Genomic DNA, 22745 nt, shown 5'->3' with positions numbered 1-22745 from the left:
TTGATCAGTTGATTCAGGTGGATAGCTGTTTTCTGAAGCAGCAGAATAAATTTTGAGATCTTTGGCACCTTTAAGACCAGTGAAGTCTTAAAGGTTCCACTGAAGTCAAAATTTAGTTTTGTTGATGCTGGACTGTACCATTCCACAGAGTCCACACAACATTTCTGCATCTACTCTGGACATACTGGAAAGATGAAGAGGCGGCCAGTGAAGAATCCTTTTCCCTTTTTTAATCAAGGTCATTGATGGTGTTCAGTTACAAGTGCTTTGTTGCCAGATGTAAGGAAATATTTTATAGCAACCGAGTCCATCAATAAATTCAGAAAGCATAAATGGATGGCACAGGATATAAACCTCTGATCTTATGACCTGATATTATTGCTACCTGACATAGATCAGAATGTACACAAGGTGAGCCAGTTAAACACCTCAGAGCCATCACATCATTAAAAAAGCTCAAATATTATGGGTGTACTAATTTGGGTTGCTGAGAAAACATTTCTAAAGACAAGAAATTCAATTTGATAGCTTGCATTAGGCTTATTTCAGCAGGGTAATCAAACTCAAACTGAATTTTATTGCTACACAAGTATTGTTAAAGTTATTGATTTTTAACAACAAATGGGAAATATTGATATTTTATTATTGTAAGCATCAAGTAAGCCTGGTGAAATGAATATATCAGATTTGGCAGGTTTCCCCTGGCAGGGGATGGGGGGAGGGATAAGGTTGCTGAATCCAGATTGGGAAACTCTTGGAGATTTGGGAACTGATCTCTAATCTGAAGATGAGGTGTAATTCTAGGGGATCCCCAGCTCCTACCTGGAAGCTGACATCCATATTATTTCAAGCATAGAAACACAATATTTTTTCTCTCTTCCAAAAATCTTTACACTCCCATTTCTTGTTAGATTTCAGAATACAGATTTAAACCTGTACTTAATAATATGAATATACATTAGTTTGTACTGAAGTAATCTGTTAAAGCGGATTTATATACTGTACTTCGATATCACACATTTTCTGGAATCTGTGTTTTTAAAATATGAACAACAAAAGATGGAAGGAATATAGTAGATAAAGTTTTAATTTTTAGTCCTGGATTAGCTACATAAACCATCTGCTTCCTAAATCCTCTCAGTTTACTTCCAGTAATCACACCATTCATGACAGTCAATGAACATCAACACAAAAAGATTTCATTTCTACCAAGTTTTGGTGCTAGTTGTATAATACAGAAAAACTGTTTTTGACAAAAATGTTTTTCAAAGGGATTCACTTCCAGCTGTATTAAGCATACACAGAAAGATAACCGCTGTCCAGTACAATCTATGCAGGCATTAACTCAGGGACAACTACTCATGAAAAAAAATGTGCAACTATCACTCCCTGGAATTTTGTGGGAAGGGAAGGGAGGGAGTCAAAGAGGAGGGATTTCTATGGGGCTATGTTGGATGTGGAAGGTAACTGCTCTCTCCTTTCAGAGCTAACTAAAGAGGTATTCTGCATTCAAATGTTTGCAACATGTGCACTGATGCAAATCCTTAGCTATATTAGCTGCAAGTTACACGGGAGGGAACAAAAAGACAGCTTCTGTATTCAGGCTAGGTCTAAAAGGTAGAAATCTGAAATAAATGGATACACACAGTGAGCCCAAACACAGATATACTGTATTTGCCGGCATATAAGACGACCCCCCAACATTTCCACTCAAAATATAGAGCTTGTTACATTACATTACAGCACTATCGGGCCACTATGGGCAGCTATGTCTATCCCAACTGAAGTGCACCCGGCGTACAGGATGACCCCCCCCCCCACTTGGAGGCATGTTTTTCAGGGGGGGAAAGTCGTCTTATACGCCAGCAAATACTGTAAATATTTGCAGATCATATAGAAACATGACTTGATACTGTGCATTTCCTCAGCTCCTCTTTCCACCTGTGTTGGATCCTTCATGGAGAGGGTGGGAAGAAAGGGATTTCAGTGTTTGTCTCCTCTGACCCTTTGTTGCATACCCATCGCCAGCGTGGGTCGGTAGGTGAATTTCTTCCAGGCCAGACTGGATTCTGGATATTTTAGGTGTGGGGGGGATCACTTGGGCAAGAAATTGGGATCACTGTGGGTGGTCAGGTGAGTTCCTTCATTGTGCGGTGGGTTGGACTCAATGACCTGGAGATCTCTTCCAACTCTATGATTCTAAGTTAACCCTAATAACTAAAGAGGAATGAATTGTCACCAGCTAGTTCACACCCCCTCCTTCCCAGATGTACCAGTCCCCCACATCCCCACAAGCCCAATAAATTACTGACATCAGTTTTAAGACTTAACAAAAAAAGTTGGAGGTAACAAAACAAATACAAAACACAAATACAATCACCTGTAGTCAGGCAGAACACATGGGGGGATGCAAAGCATTTACTTTGTTGTGGTTTGCCCTTCTCACTTGTGACATTTTTGTCCCTAGTCCCAACAAGAAAGTAATAATTGGAGATAGCTGTAATGGAAAGACATTTTGATGCAGGAAGTAATCAGAACAAAGAAGATGGTTTTAGGACAGTGATCCTATTAGCTCAGAAGCCACACCTGCAAGAACTCTGCAAAGTGAGAGAGTCCCATGACTATATGCCACATTCAGGATTCAGGGCTGGATGTGAACTTCCAGACATGGATTGGTATCTGAGCCTGAAATTTCTGCCATTAAAAGCTGCTGACAGGGCTGATTATCTGACAGTCAGAAATTCTGGATCAATGCCAAAGGCTTGGAACATGTACGGTTCTTTTTGAGGAATTACAGTGAGGTAGTGTTAAGTATTAAGACATTAGAAATATAAAAAAGAATGTTCCAGTACTTTCCTTTGATGGTATTTCTCAAACTACAAACGTATATGAAGACCATTCTTCCAATATGCAAAATGTGTGCCATTTCTGTTTTATATGCCACTGAACACACTGAGTCTTAAAACGTTACATAGGTGCACTATATTGAATTCAGCCAAAACATAGGATTCCCTCCCTGTGATATATAAATCCAGACAAAGTTGGGGTGCCTCTGATTACTGTTAGAGACATATTTGAGCACATATTGTCCCCCAAGGTTTTTCTTCCCTTCTTCTATAGCTTCATAGGGTGAAGCATAAACCAAGCCACAACAAATCAACCATGCAGTAAATGTTTCCAATAACTCTAAATGTGCCTTGTGCTTATAAGGATTTTTTTTAAATTATTGTGTTTACCAAGAGGAGAAGTTTAGCAGGTGTGAAAATATAACTTCATGCCGTCAAACTAGCCTCCGCGTACTGCAGCATTCAGGTAACATCTCCTGGTATTCAGAATACACGCCATCTCCAGTTTTCATTTTCTTAAAGCCTTTAGTTCATAGTAATATAAGGCCATGAGTCAGCCAATAGTTAAGCCTTTTTAAATCCTACTGATTTTGATTGGAGAGGTACATGCTGAAGTTCCTCATGGGATTAAAAGCATTTGTGCCTACAGTCCATAAAGCCTGCTCATGAATACACTCTCCCTTATGTCCGTGACGGAGATGAAAATTCAAGATTTTCCCCATGTTTATATATCCTTCAAGATGAGGCCATTTTCAATACTGTTCAATCAAAATTAAAATAAATAATAAGGAAAATAATGCTTTGAACAAAAAGGATGGTTCTCATCTCTAAAAAAATCATATTTTACAAATAGTAAATGATTTAATATATGGCTATTAAGTAAAAAATGGCCAATTTAATGAACAATTCAGGCATTCATCTTACTAATCCTAAAATCTTTCAGTCCTCTGAAACTGGAACAATTAAGCTACAGTGCTACACAGTCTGAAATGCATGTATCACAAATTAACTTGTGTTAATTGTTGCAATGTCATATCATTAAGGAAATATCACTAAAATGCTCATATGCAGTTATGTCTATATACATGCATGGTACATTAACAGTCAAAAATACCAGTTATGGTAGTTTCCCCCCTGTTATTGGCAGCCAGTAATATACAATGAAATGTAAGTACTAAATAATTAACATTCGACAATAAAATTTTTTCCTTTGAACAGGAATGAGTAGTCATAGAGTTTTGGCACTCTCCATTGTTCATACATGCTTCCCCCTCACACACACAGACACAACTTTGCACCTAGTGATTCCTTTGCAGTGCCTTGCTATTGATGGCTATGTCCTGGTCATCTAGAACAGCAGTCCCCAACCCCTGATCCGGCAACCGGTAGTGGTCTGTAGATCAGTTGGTACTGGGCCGTGGCTCCTCCTCGTCCTCCTCCCCGGCTGCTGCCTTGGGGGCTGCCCTGCCACTCTGCTGTGAGCTCACCTTTGGTGCTCTCCAGCAGCCGCCATGGCTGGGACTCTCCCTTGGTGTGGCACTACTCAGCTGCTGCTGGCAGCGCCCCCCAGCGTGCGGTGGGAAGTCAGGTGCACCAGCGGGAAAGCAAGTGGAGCAGGGGCTCAGGCAGCAGCGACGTCCCTCGGCACCGACATCCTTCGGCAAAAAATTACCCCCACCCCGGGCCTCAGTAAAATTGTCAAGCGTTGACCGGTCCCCGGTGATAAGAAGGTTGGGAATCACTGATCTAGAATGCCACTGTAATTTGGTTGATTTTTTAAAGCGGTACAAGAAAAAAACTTGTGTTCCTTCACATTAGTTGAAAACTGGCAAAAGTAAAACCAGTGTTAAAGTGTACTCATTGCAAAATAAATTACAACAAACAATTAACTGAAATAATAGTTCTTAAGGTCTTTGACATGGTTGGAAGGCAGAGACTTTAAATCATGTTGTGTAGATCCTCACACAACTACTTTGGTTTTATTCTTGGCCATGTGGTTCTTGATAAGTATGTTTTTTCTTCCGTCCTTTTGGCATTTTTCAAAGTGCTTTGCCAAATTGTCTTTGCAAGTCTCAACTTATTTTTGGTTTAATCACCCACTCTGCTTGAGGATTTGCATGGTAAACATCTAGCATATAAGCATCTGGGTCCAAACAGTGCTGTCCTGAAAGTTAAATAAGAGGAAAATTTTAAATACTGATTTCTTTAATATAATCATTTTCACATGCTAAATTAACATTATGGGCTAATACAGATCTAAAAATTGGGAAGAAGGCAATTATTATTAAACTTGAACACATACCTATATTTCCACCAATCTCATGTAAACTTTGGACCTGCATTTTCATATTCGCCGATGATTCATGGCTACAAATGAAGAGAATAAAACATCAGGACATTATTTCACTAAAAGTCCATAAAGTAAATTATTATGACACTTACAAATTAGCTCATTTACTATATATTTATTTTATTTTTATTTATTATTGATTGATATGCCACCCCTCCTCTTCCTATTGTGTTAGGATGATAAGGTACATTCCATATAATCTTCAGCATGAGCCACGTTGTAAATAAGAGCAACTAAGGGCTAAACTAGACGTTACAACATTCACAGATCCAACATATGGATGTTGATGCCATTTTAGAACTGAACTGATCCATTTAGAAATGCTGCAAGGGTTCCCTCACAGTGATGCAATCTCTTCCACACCTTTTCAAGTATCAAAATAGTAATACCCTATGATCTCAGACAACTTAAATTTACTGATCTTAATCTAGCCAGGCTGTGGGTAAGAAAATACACTTGTGAATCAGAGGTGATTCCTGTGGCATATGATAAGAGTCTGGAGATTGCTTCACCATAGTTTCAGCTTGTCATTTTACACCTGATGTCAACAAACTACTAGAGGCTGTTCTATCGTCTAGCACAGTGGTCCCCAGTGTGCTACCCATGGGTGCTATGGTGCCTGCAGACATTTTACTGTTTTTAGAAAGTGGGTGGAGCCCAGTGGGGCTTCTGTCCAGTAAGATTTCTGACTGGCTATGAAGATTTTTTTAAAATATTGCTTTGGCAGCAACTGTCACTATACTATGAGGATCTTTACTGTGTGACTGAAAGTAAGCTGTGGCAGCTATTTTGTGGCTGATTTGGCCTCTTGCAGCAATCATTTTGTGGTGTGGAAGCTGTGTTGGGTGTGTCAGAATGCCAAATGAGCCAACAGGCTCAAAAAGCTTAGGGACCCCTGATCCAGCAAAGGTGAATTGAGTTTCAAAGTGAGCGTACAGGGAAGTAATTACTTGAGTTCTTCCAATTTTGCTTTACTTGTAATTTAAAATATTTCTATACCTGCCTTTCCCCTGAGCATCTCAGGACTCAACAGATTGAAAATATATTTTTTAAAATGACAAAACTCAATCTAAAAGCACTTTATGCCCCATTAGCCAGATAGCCTTCTTTTCTTAGGCTGCCCCCAAAGTTCTGCAGAATAACTTGTTTTGTAGCCTATGGGAAAGTCAGGACCTCCAACCAACTCTGTGAGAATGTTCCACTAGCAAAGGGCATCCACTAAAAAACCTGAGCCTGAACCACTGAAGAATGTGTCTTAGCTAAAAGGGCAACAGCCAACAGGTACTCAGACAAAGATGACAGACTTTGGCCCATATATTCTCAAGATAGTAACATGCTAACCAGTCAATGTGATGGCCCATAATGAAATACTAAACTGTAACTTCCTTTGTTTTTCAAACAAATATATACAAACCTCAGATTCGTGTGCAAAAATATTAGTTCTGTCACAGAACTATAAACCTGTGAGCAACATATTCTATTTGTGCTTTTACTCACCTGTTTTCACAACAAAATCGTGCCAGAATATCTTTGACTTTTGTTTGATTGTTCAACTGTATTGCCATAGATACTTTGGAATGCAATGGAGCATGAACTCTTATGACCCCCTCAGGTATGTCAGACTGCAAAAAAAGAGCAAGAGACTATTTGCTCAAGTCAGTATAAGTATAACATCTATGTTATACCATTTATGTAATACCATTTTGGGAATATCAAATTAAAGCACAACTGTAGTAATTTATTACTGTTATAGCCACAGGCCTCAACAGTAGTCAAACTATAACAACAACAGTAGGCAAACTATAACAACAATAAAATGTAGTAAAAATACAGAAATAAAAATACAAATAAAACTATAAAGTAAACTAAGCCATAAAAAAGTAAAATACAGACATTAATTGGCATGCACAGAATGTTTCCTTAGCTTGATCAGTGTTAGCATGAAGAAGGCAACTCTACATGCAATGAATTAATTTGTATCTGCCTGTAAAAAAATGATGTGATCCTCTACTATTCCAAGGGTATGTGGGATGACCTGATGTCAACTATAACGTATGGGATCATATGGTAGGCAGTGGAAAAGATACTGAGGAAGATATTGAGTCTCTTTGACTGATTATGCGTGTGGCCAGGCTGGGCTGCTGCTGATTCATAGCAGTGAGGCAGCATGCTGCACAGCTTCCTGTGTACGCACAGGGGATGAAATCCCCGGTGCACACAGTCCACCCTGGAGTTGTGTGTATGCATGAAAAGACTTAAAATGTGGATACCTTGTACAGACTTAAAATGTGGATACCTTGTAGAGCAGTGTTCCCCAACCTCCGGGCTGCTCCCGGTCCCGGTCCGTGAAGCCCTCAGTACCAGGCCGTGATGGAGGGGAGGGAGGAGCGGGCTCCGGCATGCCAGCAGGCATGCCTCCCTTCCCCCCCATGGCATACCAGTGGGCGCAAACACGCAGGCACGGCAGCTCAGCGCCTGCCCGTTTTACCTGCCAGCACGCCGGCACCCACACCTTCCTCTTCCCCGCGGGCCTCCCTCTCTCCCCCCCTGTCCCCAGCCCAAAAAAGGTTGGGGACCACTGTTGTAGAGAACTCAGAGCATTGAGTAAAGCACAGAGCAAGGTGTTTGCTGATTACCTTTTAACATTTATCATACTTCCCTCCCCCCTAACAAAGAAGGCAATATTTGAGATTAATTTCATTCTGTGAGTCTTCTTTATCTGTTGGTTAATTGGGTGTGATATAGCAGAAAGAAAAATCTGGAAGACAAAACTGGAGGGAGAAAACTGAGGAAAAGGAAGCATGACAGGTGGATAGAATTGAGGTAAAGGTACAGGGAGTTTAACTGCAGGAGCTCTACATAGGTGAAGAAGATATAAGGAAGCAAGTCTCTTAGGACTGACCCTATATTGAATGCCAGAGAATAATTAATATAGAAAATGTCACTTCCAGTCCCAAATTAGCTAATGCCACCCAGAAGAGAAAGAACAATGGGAGATGTACTACTGTACCTCCTCTGTATAATGCAGAAGACATTTTGGAACACTTGTATAATGGACCATTTGAGCAGACTGTATGGATTACTTTATTCCCTTTATTTAGGATTTTTTAAAGGGGAATGGGTAGGAATTTAGGGTTATGTTGCCAAAATGTTCCATGTACACTATGGGATGATGGGGAGACTGGAGGTAGTTTTGGAAGACACACAAAAAAGAGATTATTAGTAGGAGATTCCCCTGTGTAAAATGTAGGGGCTCAAGTGATGGTAAGAAATTTTGCAGGGAAAGACTTTAAGAGATCAGGAGTAGAAATGAGATAAACTGAAGTATGACTGTGTTTTGTCCCAATTTCTCTTCAGCCCATGATGTTTCCAGAATGCTTGCCAATGTAATTGCATCTGGTGAGAAAGCATTATAAGAATCCACCTAACAACTGGCACGCACACCTTCATAACTAGGTTACTATGAGTTCCATGTTGCTCTGTCTTTTCCCAATATAATTAAACGGGATGGTTTACAAATTCTTACACATGCTCCCCTGGATAACACAATAATATTTTAATTGATGTTTTATAATCCTCTTCTGTTCTAAATATACCTCTGTTCTTTCTGGCCGCTCCCTTTCCATTGTTTTTCTTCTCAGCAGCCTTCGCACACCCTTGTCAAACATCAGCTGTCTCTTGGTATTGTTCATTGCAGCCTCATTCATCTTCCTCACCTGAGAAATCAGAAAATTTGGAACCTAAATGGAAGAAAAAAAGAAAAGCATATATGAACAATAGCTTCCTAAATTCCTTTTCTCCCAGAATCCCTGACAGAATCTTACTATAGCTTCCAACTTCACAACCTTGGAAATAGAGATTGTCTTTGAATTCCCAGAAAATAAGAAATGCAGAATTTTGGTGGTGTTTTATACACTACCCTATCAATGCCCCACTCTATATTATTCACCCAACAAAAACAGTAATTCAATATCAATCCCAATCCCTTCTATTATTGTTTGAATTTGGTCCAACCTTTCCTCCAAGATCAGACAGCATTCCTGGTCCCTCACCACATTTTAACCTAATAACAAGTATCTTATTAGGGTTAAGCTAGGAAAGTGTGGCTGACCCATGGAATAACTGACATTTGAACTCAGAGTGCAGTTTTATTAAGAAGGGTGACTGAAGTCATTGTAGCTTTTTTTCCTACAGTGCAGGCTACATGTATATGCCTGTGAGACAAAATACTGCACTTCACAGAAAGCATCAAATTCCCAACAGTAACTAGGATGCTATCTACATTCACAACTTCTGACTGAACTGAAGCTGGTATCCCTTTAATAAACATCCTGTTCGCATCTGTTCCTGCACTCTGCACCTATCTTCTTTCTTGGATTTTCTCCTCCAAATCACAGAGTTTATTATTATTATTATTAGATTTATTTCCCGCCACTCCCTTGCAGCTCGTGGCGGGTTACAGCATCCTAAAATCCCCATTAAAACCCCATTAAAAGACAATAACAACATTCTCAACATTACCAGCATGGCGAAGATCGGCAACTCAACTTCTCCCCCTCCCACTGCTGGCGGGTGGAGAAGAGGTCCTGATGATGTTTACTTCAGTTCCCAATCCCAAATCCCAAATAATATAGATAAATCTATATTATCAGCCCCGGCCTCAACCATAAACCTGGCAGTTTAATCTGCATGCTAATAACAAATAACCTGATTGCTGAGATTTTTTTCTTCCTTTCCCTCTCTGTGTTGTTGATTGGATGGTTTTACTTCCTGCCATTTTATTTTAATCCTGCCTTCTTTTTGTCTCAGGTTTTAAGCTGTGACAGCTTTTTTCTGCTTACAAGTCGCTTTGTAATAAGATAAGCACTCATATCAGAAGGAATTAAAGATCAGTCTGTCTTTGCCTCCAGTTGCCTTGTCAACCTCCCTTCTCCCTGTCTGTACAAGCTTCACACCTGAGGGGCCAAAAGAGGACTAGTCGAATGGAAGTATCCAAAATAAAAAAAAATTAGACCAGTTGGTATCAAAAAAGTAATCTGTTTTTGTTTATAATTGTTCCAATTTTTTGAAAAAGTATATTTCAATAATTAATATTAAATAGATAAACACAATTTTTCTCAATAGCCCGTGTTCAATGTTTTTTTCTTCCTCAATGGTTTTACCTAAAACAAATTATTACAAAATATTATGTGTATTTACATTTTACACTGGAGGGGTAGCAGGTTACTTTTGAAAAGTTCATGATTTTAAAATGGGCCATTTTAACCTTTGACCTCTTTTTATTTCTAAAAGTTCATGTTTTAAAAATGGTCACTTACTTTTTAAAAGTAAAAAATATAAAAACTCTTATGTGGGAAAAAATTAAGAAGAACCCTAGCAAGGTTTGAACATACAAAGCTGGGATCCCTAGGCAAGTACCTTACTGACGAGCCACCTAAGGAAGAAAAGCAATAGCTCCTGAGATTGCTTTAAAAAAAAGGAATCCAGCAACCCTTTCACTTGAAGAAAAGAAATTGCCAAGCTGAAAGGGAAAGGGCAGAGGAGAAAAACCAGAGGGAGGGCAGCCCCCACCCCGTGAAGCATGTATAGACAGGGAGAAGGGATGTTGATGAGGCAGCTGGAGGCAAATACAGGCTGGTCTTTAATTCCTTCTGTTACAAATGCTTATCACATTATTTAAAGGGGCTTGTAAGCAGGGGAAATGCTTTCAGAGCTCAAAACATGAGACAAAATGAAGGAAGGATTAAATGATACTACTGGAAGTGAGGCTGCTCTTGCTAGAAGCTTGACCCTCTATAGAATAAAAAGCAATATAAGAATACAACAGGCAATTAAGAACTTTTTATCTGGAACACCGTCGGAGTTGTTTCTTTCTTCTTTGGAAGCCAACCAATCAGTACTGGTGGTGTGGCTGAGCTAGGAGAGGGGAGAAGAAAGTCCAGATTTGCACCCGGAAGATAGGGCAATGGGCTCGCATTTTTCCAATGAAGCAGAGAAAATCCACTCTTGGATATGCCAGGAAATAAGAAGTGTGACTCCAGAGTTGATCCTGAGAAGGGCAGATGGGGGGGGGGGGTAAGCAAGCCTCATGAGAGTGGAGATCGAGGTCACGTGCAGATTGCTTTTTTTAAACCGAATGGAATGAACTTCAAAAGGCCAATGCTGATAAGACCTAGATGAAGCTCCAATCTTTGTGATCTGGAGTGAACTCAAATCTCTATCACTGCATTTCCACGTTATGCAACAATCACCTATTTTTCTGGGTATCAGATGTTAAAAGGAGTCCTACAATAAAAAAGATAATAATCCCCCTTAACCCAAACATTAATTACAGTCTCCACATACCATCCATAGGATATCCTGGTATTTAATTAAAAGTCTCACAATACGTGCTGTGGTGGCTGCTGCTAGCATCTCTTCTTGGTTTGCACGTTTGCCTTTGTAGATGAAGAGGTTTGGGGCAACAATCATGGAAACGTTCCACAGTGTCATTTTGTTTTTCCCTTCATTACTAACCACCTTCTTCAAGAACTGCAGAAGGACCTAGCAGAAAGAATACTACTCAGGCTCAAAGCATGCAAAATAATTCATGCACATCAAACACTTGCCAGGTGAGTTACAAGAACTTTAGTGTGTGTATATCACTGCTACACATGTCTTTGCAAAATAAAGTTAGCTTGCTAAACAACCCTCTAATCACACATAGGATCCCGCTATCTTTACAGAAGCAACTTTCCCTAGGGGGATGGGACAACAACACACCAAAAGCCTCACTGGAAACTACGCTTACCTTGGCTGCATCCCTGCTGGCATCAGGCAACAACATGATGAGCAAATGCAAAGCTTGCAGTTGTAACTTGACTTCAGGGATTTCTAAGAATAAAGTGATCAGGAAAGAACTGAAACTGAGCCATCTGGAAAAAGGTCAACAATATTGATTGAAATCATTTTTATTTTAGCATTATGCGCCTAGGTAGGACATGAATTCTTTCTAGTATTGAAGCAACTTGTCAGGTAAGAAATAAGAAAAACTGGATCAGAGCAAGATCTGGCCTTCAATATCTAGCCAAATACTTCTGCGCACTCCCAAAGAAGGCATAAAAGCAATAGCTGTCTTTTGCTGCTTGTATTCTAGGCACTGGTAGTAAGAGACAGAATACTGGCACTGGCCTCTGTTTAGATTTCACAGCTAGTGCATCAGTCATTAAGTCTAACCCAAGAAAACATTTAAATTAATGCCTTATTCATTATCCATTGTGTGAAAAGGAGCAGGGGGGCTGCTGCGTCTTCTGCTGCGCTCCTTCTCCTCTCTCTACCCTCCCACTGCAAGAGGTGGGGAGGAGAAGCACTGGCCCACAGCCCGCTTTTAAAGCAGGCTTTGCCACTAGTACATAAATAAAACAGAAAACTTGTATTCTGGCTTCCATAGGAGCAAGACCCTTAGAAGAAGGCTTTGTCTTCAGGAACACATTCCTTGCCTGTTTATCCTATATGTCACAAAGAACCCATCTTTCAATGTGGGCTACCAATTACTTTTTCTTTGATGACTCTGCAATCTTATCCTGTAGTTCAAAACAGACCTCCATAACAAAATGTATCTTAATCTCAAAATGGCATGAAATAATTAAATGGATTTGGTTTTAATGTTGTTTAGTAGAATACAGAACCAATTATGATTAACTATGTAAGGAAGGACTTGTAAAGACTTCAAGGGGGCATATCATTCCTCCCTGTATCACCTTCCCCATTATTTTCTCTTTCCATTCCTCAATTGCCCTTCCTATTTTCCTGTTTCCATCTCATCTTTCATTCTACCAACTAACTTATCTTGTCCTTTGCTCCCCTGTCTTCAGCTTTCACTTCTTCCCTCCTTCTGGCAGTGTCTCCATATGAAAGTTCTGATCCAGTTGTGCAGTGGCAGACATCCAACTGGGATGGGCCTAGTTGCATAGTGGTAGCCACCAAGCTGGACTAAGTCAGTTGCATAATGGCCACAGGTGGCACTGGATCTTGTGCAGTTGTGTGGTTGCATAACAACATCCAAAATGGCCACTGAGAGCTCAGTAGGCTTACTTTTCTTTAAGCTACAGATGTTGTTTCTATTATTTTATTATTTCTATTATTATTCTATTAATTTCTGAAATCCTGGGACTTCCTCCAGGTTTATCCAGAAATCCTCTCTATTTATTTCTCGCACCATTTTGTAGATCTAGTGATCCAGACACTCTGCCCTGGCTGGGAACTGGGTATATGATGTATATTCTAATGCTTCAATTCTACTAAAACAGTTATTTCTATAAAGGTGTATTGGTATGACTGCATTTAGGGACTTACAGCAATTGCAGCATTTGTTGCCTAACAGTCTTCCGTCCTCCTACTTCCCACACTTCCAAGAATTGGCCATTTAAGCAGATTCTGTGAATTGAAAATATGGCCAGATCCCACATCTTTACTATTGTCAAAGGCGATGCCTATATTTCTTTTGTGCAACTTCTTTATTTTTCAGTCTTTGCATCTATGTGGAAAGGACAGAATGTTCTGTGACAGGCATAGGAATGTGAATTGCAGTTGCATTTATTCTCTCTGGAACTTTCGTTATATGAGGTGGTTTGCTAGGCTCATTTATTGAATTCTATTAAATCTAAGAAATGGTCCAATGACAGCGCAGGCTGATTGCAAACCAAGTAGACCAGATTCATCAGTAAAAGAAGGCAATGGCTTAACAGGCCAATCACTTTGAATGCTGGGCCATATACACTTTTACTAGGAAGCGACTCCTTCCTTCTTATAAGCTACAAGCTCATGAAAAGTGACAACCTACTTGGAAGGTAAAATGGAATTAGTAGTTTTCTGGAAAGTCCTAGCTTCAGCAATTTCATATTTTCTGTAAAACCCTCCAATTCCCAGTTTTGCTCCTTGCCTCTTAACCAAGCTGACTAGGGGGCTACAGTGGTCTTGGCATTACCAGTCATGAGGAAGAGACAGGAAGTGATAGGCCACTGCAGTCAGTATTCACAGGAGGATTAGGAATTTCTAGAACAGCGGAACCCTTGGTTAACAGGGTTCCCTGTTATTTTGCACTTAGTTGTTTTATTAGGCACTCCCTTTGCAGACTAAGAGTGCTCAGGGGATTTTAACCTAAAAGCCCTGGGTACAGCAATGACTTTGGAAAATCCCAGGTACAGAGAAGAGGAGTCTGCTGGCATTGCAAACTAATTAAGCGGAATCTCCCCAGCTCATGGTTTTCAATAATGAAAGACTTTTCAACACTGGAATATTCTGGCATTTCCAGCCCAAGGAAGTTGTTGTTTCATTAATCTCTCTTTCCTTTTCTTACTCAATCAAGAAGGGCAATAAGGTCATGTTCCAGGGGCTATTCTGATTCATCCAAACTTTTGTGTCAAGACAGATCTCATTCACTTTAATCTAATTAAATTACATTAATTGTCTTGTCTCACCCAGGCTCTTTGTGACCATGCAGCTTTGGTTCACACTAGCCTTATCAAGACATTTTCCCCAGTTTTTTTCTGCCAAAGTTTGATAGCGGCTACCTTCAAACTGCCCAGTCAATTTCAGGCTTCATATCTTGGACCAATCATGTTCCTGGAAATGTGGCTTCCCATGTCTAGCTATAGGACTCTTCCCAGTAAGACACCATCCCAGGTCAGTGAAAAGTGTGTCAGATTCTTCCAATACCTGAATGCATTGTAAGCTTCCTTTTTTAAATCATCACTCTGTTCCTTGGAACTCAGCTGTGTTTATCCTTGGACCTCTTCAGACCTCAAGCACAGAATTACAGGTCATATGTACCCAGTTTCTTCCCTCCTGCCTTTAATAAATGTAATCTCTTTTGGGATTAGGTGTGTATGTGTGTGTGTCTGTGTGTGGTTGAAACTTAGGGAATTACTTCTCAGGTGCTTAGTGTGGGTTATTTACATTACTACTTTTATATATATGCTAAAAATATCATCCTTTCCTTGCTACAGGGCATTAGAGGCCCTAAAGTGGGCCAGAGCAGAGAGGGGGCCTGCCGGCATCAATACTGGAAATTTGCCCTGCTGCCATACAAGCGCCGGCCCAGCCTTTCTTCCCCATGCATAATCTGTCTGTTTCCTTTCACATTCTCCCATTAACAACTTCAGTTCTACACAGCCTGGCCTAGGGGACAAAACAAAACAAGGCCAGAATCTCCCACCCCTTCCCAAAACAGCCATTCAAGCCATGAAGAAAGCTACTCCTGACAATTTGCAAAGCAATTGATCATGTGAAAAGGTAAAGGTATCCCCTGTGCAAGCACCGAGTCATGTCTGACCCTTGGGGTGACACCCTCTAGCGTTTTCATGGCAGACTCAATACGGGGTGGTTTGCCAGTGCCTTCCCCAGTCATTACCGTTTAGCCCCAAGCAAGCTGGGTACTCATTTTACCGACCTCAGAAGGATGGAAGGCTGAGTCAACCTTGAGCTAGCTGCTGGGATTGAACTCCCAGCCTCATGGGCAGAGCTTTCAGACTGCATGTCTGCTGCCTTACCACTCTGCGCCACAAGAGGCTCTTTCTATTTACTTACTTTCCACTAATGTGATGAAGGCAGGGAGGTATTCCACTGTGAAGAGGGGGCTTGGAAGTTCCCGTATAAACATCTTCAGGAGTCCTGCAGCATCATTGTTGCGTACCTGTTCCCAGTCAAACATATCTTCTTCAAATTTTGCCTCAATTTCTTGGCGAAGACTCTGAAAACAAAATAAAAATGACAATAATGAGTATTCGACTGTTATTGCTCATATCCTGGCTATGGAGGAAGTCATAATATAAAGTATTTACTTCGATAATGGTGTTCATTGCATGAGATGGCAGAACCTTTTTTTTTGGGGGGGGGGACACCTTACCTTTAAAGATAGCTTTAAAATAAATCTCAACAGACAATTCTGAGTTGGCAATGCAAGCCAGTAGGCTGTTGTTGGCTAACAAAAGTGTCTGCATAATGTGAGAGTCTTGCTGCTTTTTTTTGTGCAGAATGACCCTCAGTATCCACTCTATTTTAAACCCTTACTTGCTGTTTTAGGACCTCATTCCATTGGGCTAGTAATTACATATTGTTAACTGTACAAATGACGTTAAAGCAGTATAGCATATCCACTAGCTATGCCATAGAAGATTCCATATGGTGGCAGCTGCACCAGGCCACCAGTGGTGTGGAGCTGCAGAGCTGCATGCCCCGGTGCCAAAATGTGCACCCCCAGGATAGGTCCACACAGACCTGCCATAGGATAAGCCCCACTGACCCTTGCAGTGGGCAAAAAGAACATGGATTCTCCTGTGTTCCCTTAGCCTGGGGCAAATGGTGCCAATGTCATGTGGACATGGGGATTAGGCCCCCCTCCCGTCCATACTGATGCCCGCCCGGCCTTTTCCGTCTGTGGAGAATTGGCCCGACAGTTGTTTTTGTTTTCTTTTAGTAAAAGTCTGGAAATAAAGGTCTGGAGATAAAGGTGCAGAATTGTACAAAGAACAGCCTTAGAATCAGTGAAGTTTGTAATTTTCATACTGAGAGAACACATTTGCCTTGCTCCTTATGCTCAAAATCACAGTTCAGACAGAAAAGCAAAGGCTCCAGAGGGTGATTGATAAGGGTTAGCTTGAGCAGCGAACCTTTGGCAAGCAAAGAGAAGTTTCCCAGTCATGAAGGGGGAGGAAGGCAGTTGTGCAATCTCTTACCTTAACTGAACAAACTCTACAATACTTCCCAGTACAGGCAGCCTGCACCACTGCAAAGGCTTTTCAATATATTCTCTATAATTATATCGTTTATTTTCCTGACCATTTTAGCTCATGGTGAAAAGGCAAAAAGCACTCATCCCACATCAAGAGTAGTGTGGGGAAGAAGGGCACATGGACTCTACAAATCCAGTGTTCTCATCCCTGATGCCACAATCAGCCATAGCTTTGCCTTGCCCTTAACACAATCTAAGATAAAGTAACTCAAAAGTTCCAGTTGTGTATTTGTAGCAGATGAAGGTTAGCTTTCTAATTAATGTTCTAAATTAAATCTGAATGGGAAAGGAAAAATGAGTGCATTAATTCTCCCTAGCTAATGACATTCTCCAGCTAATTTCTCTAAGCAGAACCAAGAAACATTTATCAAAAAAGGAGTAAGTTGTACCTTTTGAGGGAGAAAACAAAGAGTGAACTGATTATATCAAAACATAAAAATTTATATTATGAGTCTGGGCCACAAACATATCTGGAAATTAATTTATTCAAAGCCAGACCTTCACAATCCACTCCAAAACTATAGAAACATAATTAATAAAATTAGCTATATTCATCATTCAGTGTACTGGGAGGTTGTTTTTTTAAATTAATTCAATAGCTAATTTAAAACTGTTTGCTGTGGATTTTCCAGCCTGTGTGACTTTAGTCCATGACATTTCACCAGGAATTGTGGTTGACATCTTCAGAGGTAGGATTCAGCAAGATGAGAATCTCTCCATGCCAAAATGCATTCTCATCTAGCCATGTCCTACCTCTGAAGATGCCAACCCCAGTTACAGGTGAAACATCAGGGATTAAAATGACCAGACCACAGCCATCCAGCCACATCAACCAGTTGACCTACTGTGAAAACCTTCATTAACTTGAAAATTTATTCATTTGTTCCATTCTCAAGCATGAAACACAGAAGCCTGTGGTTTTAACGAAAAATACTTTTACACATGAAAAGTTTCAGAAAGATTATACAAGCAGGATTATATTTCAAATTTTATATGCCGGATTTACATAAAATGTTTTGTTAAGTATACATTACTCCTGAAGATGAAAATTAATTTATATGGAAAAGTTTTAAATGCAACTTTGCCATGATTTTTGGATATAAAGTAACTGTAAACCAAATGATTCTAAATCATTATGTGAGATTCAGGATTGTATCCTGATCCAACTAGCCTTACCCACACACAGAAAGAGACTTTGCCTGTGTGGATATCTAGCTGAATATGCAAATAAATCCTGGAGATACACATCTCCTTCTCCAGTCCAGCATCTTGGGCTGCAAACGTGGGTCCCTTTTTTAAAACAGCCAAATTTCTACTGATGTCCTATTTAGGAATGCATATGAATGCACGAGAGTATGTGCTGGTTCAATATCTTCCTGCAACCCTTCACTGTTGAGCTCCAGAACAACAGGATTTTATATATTTAGCTGTGATTCATTTCTGTATGAAATAAGCAGTAATGACCACGATTTTTGAAATGGTGGCCAAATGTCCCTACGACACTCCTGACAGTAGGCAGACAGAACTCTTGGGAGCCAAATATGTCCTTGTGCACAGACATACATGGTATTCTGGTGCTTGGAGACGTTTTACCCCATCTATTCTGTGCTAGGTTTTGTGCAACAAATAGAAATCCTTTCTGGAGAATGATGAGTAGAATACCCGTGGATCCTTTCACCATTTCCTCTCATTCAGAAGTGAATGGCACAGAACATTACAAGCAGGAACTGGGTAGTCCTAGCTGAATGCAACAGTAAGACCCTTTATGCACGGCAGCAGCTACTCTGCACTGCCGCTGTGCCATTGCAGTGGGGAAGGATGCCCCACCATTCCCCGTGAAAACACGGGGTGGGACATGTGGGGCTACCCTGGCGTAGTGTGCACGCACGTGCTTTTCGCCGGGGCCAGCGGGGTAAGCGGCAGTAGCCAGGGGGAGGTGGGGAGGGGCCAGGGGAGTGGGGGGGCTGGGCCCACTCCACACGCTTTGGTGGGGGCAGGGGGAGCCCACAAGGGCATGCGGTGTCCCTACAGGGACACTGAAGTTTGGGGCCGAGCAGGCCGAAAGGCCCTGCACTAGCAATTATGCACAGCGCCAGACCGGCCCAGCCCCTGCAAGCACCCACAGTATCAAAAAGCTGTGGAAGTTCCCACGTTTCCATAATGTGGGCCTTCCGTGGCCCTGGGCCGGGCTGGGCCCTGGATGGCAGTGATGTCGGGCATAATTGGGAATTTTCCCTGAAGCCCTGTCACCACCACTTCGGGCATTCCAGCCCATGCATAATGGTCTGGAAAGTGTGTGTAAAATCCTGGTGTGTAAAACTCAGCGCTACGTACAAAGATTTATTTGGAGACTCTCTTCACACATAGCATCAGAATTCTGTGAGGTTGTGACCCTATAAATATTATGTTCCTAGATAAGGATAATAAACTTTATAATATACTGAGATATATGCATAAAGACAAATATTTGAGCTAACTGTATCAATATGACTTTGCAACCAATCATACCTTCTGTCCCTCTCATCTGTATCACATCTTAGTTATATTGAAACCAGCAATATTTATGATTTGAATTTAGAGGACAAAGAAAGTCTTATACTGTTATTTATCCACTGTTACATTAAAGGGTTATCTTCAATTACAACCATATGTACCAGCATAAAAAACAAAACAAAAAAAACAACAACCTGGAATGCTTTCAAATGCTAATGTCGACATAACACGCTATGATTCAAAGTGGTAAAATCTGGATCTCATTAGAAAAAAATCTTTCCCTTTGCCTCTTACTGGCAACGTTTAGTCAGACTTAAATGATCCAGTGAATGAAAACTAAAAACATTACATCTTTCATGTGGATACTGAGTGTTCTTTCTAATACAGAAAAATATAAACACATCATGAAATACAGAAATAGAAGTGATTAAAAAAGAAATAGGGTGGCATATGTACGGAACCTATAATACAGCAGGCTGATTCTAAAAATCCCTAAAAACATATTTTGTAGAAAAAATGCTCAAAATATGGCACCATAACATATAATCAAATACGTGCCTATACAGGACAAAATTAGCCAAATAAAATTCATTTCAGATAAAGTGGATTGATTGTTGGTGAAGACTGCAGATAAATTCTGTTCAAAGCAAACTGTTGGCAAGATTGTCCACACTCCCAGTGCAATGCAGCTCAGTTACTCCAGTCTAAGCTCACTGAAATCTATGCATAGGACTGCACTCTGAAGTCATGACAGTCAATATGATCACATGTGAACTGATATGTTACATCCTCCTTTGGAAAGGGACACACATAAAACCTAGAAATTAGACGTATTTAAAAAGAAAAAGAAATCATACCAGTGATGCAGAATGCCTGCTTGTCATACTGCAGTTATATAGAAAGGAAATCTGGCTGCCACAAATAAAACAGCAAAACAAAAAACAAAAAGAAAAAGAAAAGAAAAAACAGGACAAGGATAAATTTAGCTGTATGAAAATGGGGATGTTGGCACAATTTTTATGCCTCAATGTGTGACTTGTTTTAAGACTAACGGCAAGCTATACTTTCTATCTTACTTGTAGAATATTAATAGCTAGTAACTTTTAATGTAATGGACATCACCACATCTAACTAGTTCTTGTGCATGTTTTCTCAATCATAGTAGTTTGTACAAAATATTATTCCACATAGACAAGGTCTTGAATTACCATAGAATCATGGGTCTGAAAAATCACCTACTTCCCAGTCCAAAGACGAGCATTTGCACAACAATCTGTACCAAAAAGTGTTCTTAATAGATAAATGGACATTCCTAACAGAAGTGGCTCCATTAACATCTGGTTATATGCAGTAAAAACTTGCAACCTGTGACCATTCTTAGTCCATGGTTATGAGACACAAGAACTTGTGATATGCTCACCCTTCAGTCTTGTGGAAGGTCCTTAGGTAAAGGAAACATGCAATAGCCATCTTCTAACAGAGAATGGAATATTGCATTTTAGTGATTTCCTGATCACACAAACCTTATCTCTCAGAGGTTGTACATTCATTCTCTTCTCCACTTTGGCCAGTGAATGATTACACAGACCAGTTCAGCTCAATCCTGACTTTAAAATGTCAGTGTTTGAGCTTTAAGAATAGAAAACATAGGTGATTAACTCCAGTGTCTTCAGTTTCAAATATACGTTTACACTCTGTAACACCATTACCAGTCTGGGAGTAACATGAAGAAAAGCTATGTACCTTAACTCTTGAGGCAGATCCAGGCACTCGGAGAATCCCTTCTGTTTCCAGACCAGTTTCCTCAAGCTTGAGCAACAGCTAAACCACAACAATCAAAAGAATGCAATTTGTCAACAAAAATGAAACATATTGTAATTTGTTAAAAAGCTGGCTGCTATTCACAACAGCAGGCCCACCATCCAGTACAAAATTATTTTTATTCCTTTTGGCTAGACCATCTCATGTTTTTGCATCAGTAACTTACATACATTGTCTCCACTCTTGTTACTTTTAGCTCTTGGAATTTTGAAAAAGGATAAAAGACACAATGAGAGGACTGGAAGTATTTAAATTTTAAAAGAAACCTATAAATTAAGTGGATTATTTCCCTTTAATGGGAAGACCCATTAAAGGGAACAGAGTTATCAATGGCTAATCTGAAGGAATTCGATTTAGTAGCATAATTTAAAATCAAAAAAGAGAAAACAAAGATGAAAGTAACAGGTTTTAGACTGAAAAGGAGGTAAAATATTTTGGGTATAATAATTATGTTAAGACCTGGAATGAGGTTAAAAAAGATTTATTCAGGTAGGATAAATTGCAATTGTCTTTGTTGGACCGTTTATGCACTGGATGTTTCATGCTGGGCTGTAGGCTGGAGTTTTAGTCATGGCAGGTTGCCCCACCTCTTCCTGCACCCACATGGGGGAGCATGGCTTGGTGCACCTCATCCACCCTGATTTGTGCTCCTGCACAGGTGCTGGGGCAGTGAAGTTCCCAGTGCATAAACAGTCTTGGGGAGAATACATGCAATTAAAATGAATGTTTTACCAAGAATGTTATTTTCTTATAGATAATGCCTCTGACATCTGATGTGCCATTTAAACAATGGCAAAAAGATATATTTATTTGGCAAGGGCAAAAAATTCACATTAAATACAAGATACTAAGGAAAGGAGATGGTTGGATTTGCCAGACTTGAAAACATACTTTGTTGCATGCTGTCTTATTTGGATGAACGAATGGTTGCTGTTGAGAAATAAAAGGTTATTAGAAGGTCACCTGATATCTGGGTGACATGGTTATTTGTGGTATGAAAGAGTGAAATCATTACATTAGACATGCAATACTGAGGATATAGACCAAGTATAAGACCAGGCTATATCCAAAAACACCGTTGTGGATCTCAAGTACAAAAAGCTCTTATCAAAACATATTGGACTTCTCTTAAGGGGAGTATAAAATGAAATTAAGGGAAGATTTAATAAGAGAGGGAAATAATTGTCAATTTTTATACACAAGTATTAGAATGATTTAAAATAGATAAAAATGTTATAGTTTGAAAAATTAAGACTGGATTTGAGGTGGAATTATGTACAAATTATAAAAATATAATTGCAAAAATATATAAACATTTGTTGAAATATGAAACAGAAAAGCAACAAGTGAAGGAATGCATGATAAAACGGGTTAAGAACTTTGGGTATAATATACAAATAAAATAATGAGAAAGAGTGGTTGAAGGGTCTTAAACTTGCACTAACATTAAATAAAAATTTTATAA

The 22745-nt window shown here is 39.9% G+C and overlaps 1 protein-coding gene across 3 annotated transcripts in view; it reads right to left on the bottom strand.

The window, feature by feature from the left end:
- Window positions 1-1069: 1069 nt before the first annotated feature.
- ARHGAP28 (Rho GTPase activating protein 28) overlaps window positions 1070-22745 on the bottom strand; it is a 79427-nt gene continuing 57751 nt past the window's right edge. For 2 of the 3 annotated variants that reach the window (XM_077352741.1, XM_077352740.1), the window contains exons 8-15: window positions 21203-21280; window positions 15763-15925; window positions 11987-12069; window positions 11542-11739; window positions 8793-8936; window positions 6694-6818; window positions 5149-5213; window positions 1070-5010 (exon numbers count right to left, since the gene is read on the bottom strand). In XM_077352741.1, the coding sequence (XP_077208856.1) occupies window positions 4919-5010; window positions 5149-5213; window positions 6694-6818; window positions 8793-8936; window positions 11542-11739; window positions 11987-12069; window positions 15763-15925; window positions 21203-21280 (948 nt within the window). In that variant the 3' untranslated portion in view covers window positions 1070-4918. The remainder of the gene's footprint in view (window positions 5011-5148; window positions 5214-6693; window positions 6819-8792; window positions 8937-11541; window positions 11740-11986; window positions 12070-15762; window positions 15926-21202; window positions 21281-22745) is intronic. The other variant, XM_077352742.1, reaches the window with a different exon arrangement.

Source organism: Paroedura picta, chromosome 9 (assembly GCF_049243985.1).
Source record: "Paroedura picta isolate Pp20150507F chromosome 9, Ppicta_v3.0, whole genome shotgun sequence".
Classification (NCBI taxonomy): domain Eukaryota; kingdom Metazoa; phylum Chordata; class Lepidosauria; order Squamata; family Gekkonidae; genus Paroedura; species Paroedura picta.
Note: the sequence above shows the minus strand (reverse complement) of the source record. Positions and strands in the feature narration are given on the sequence as shown.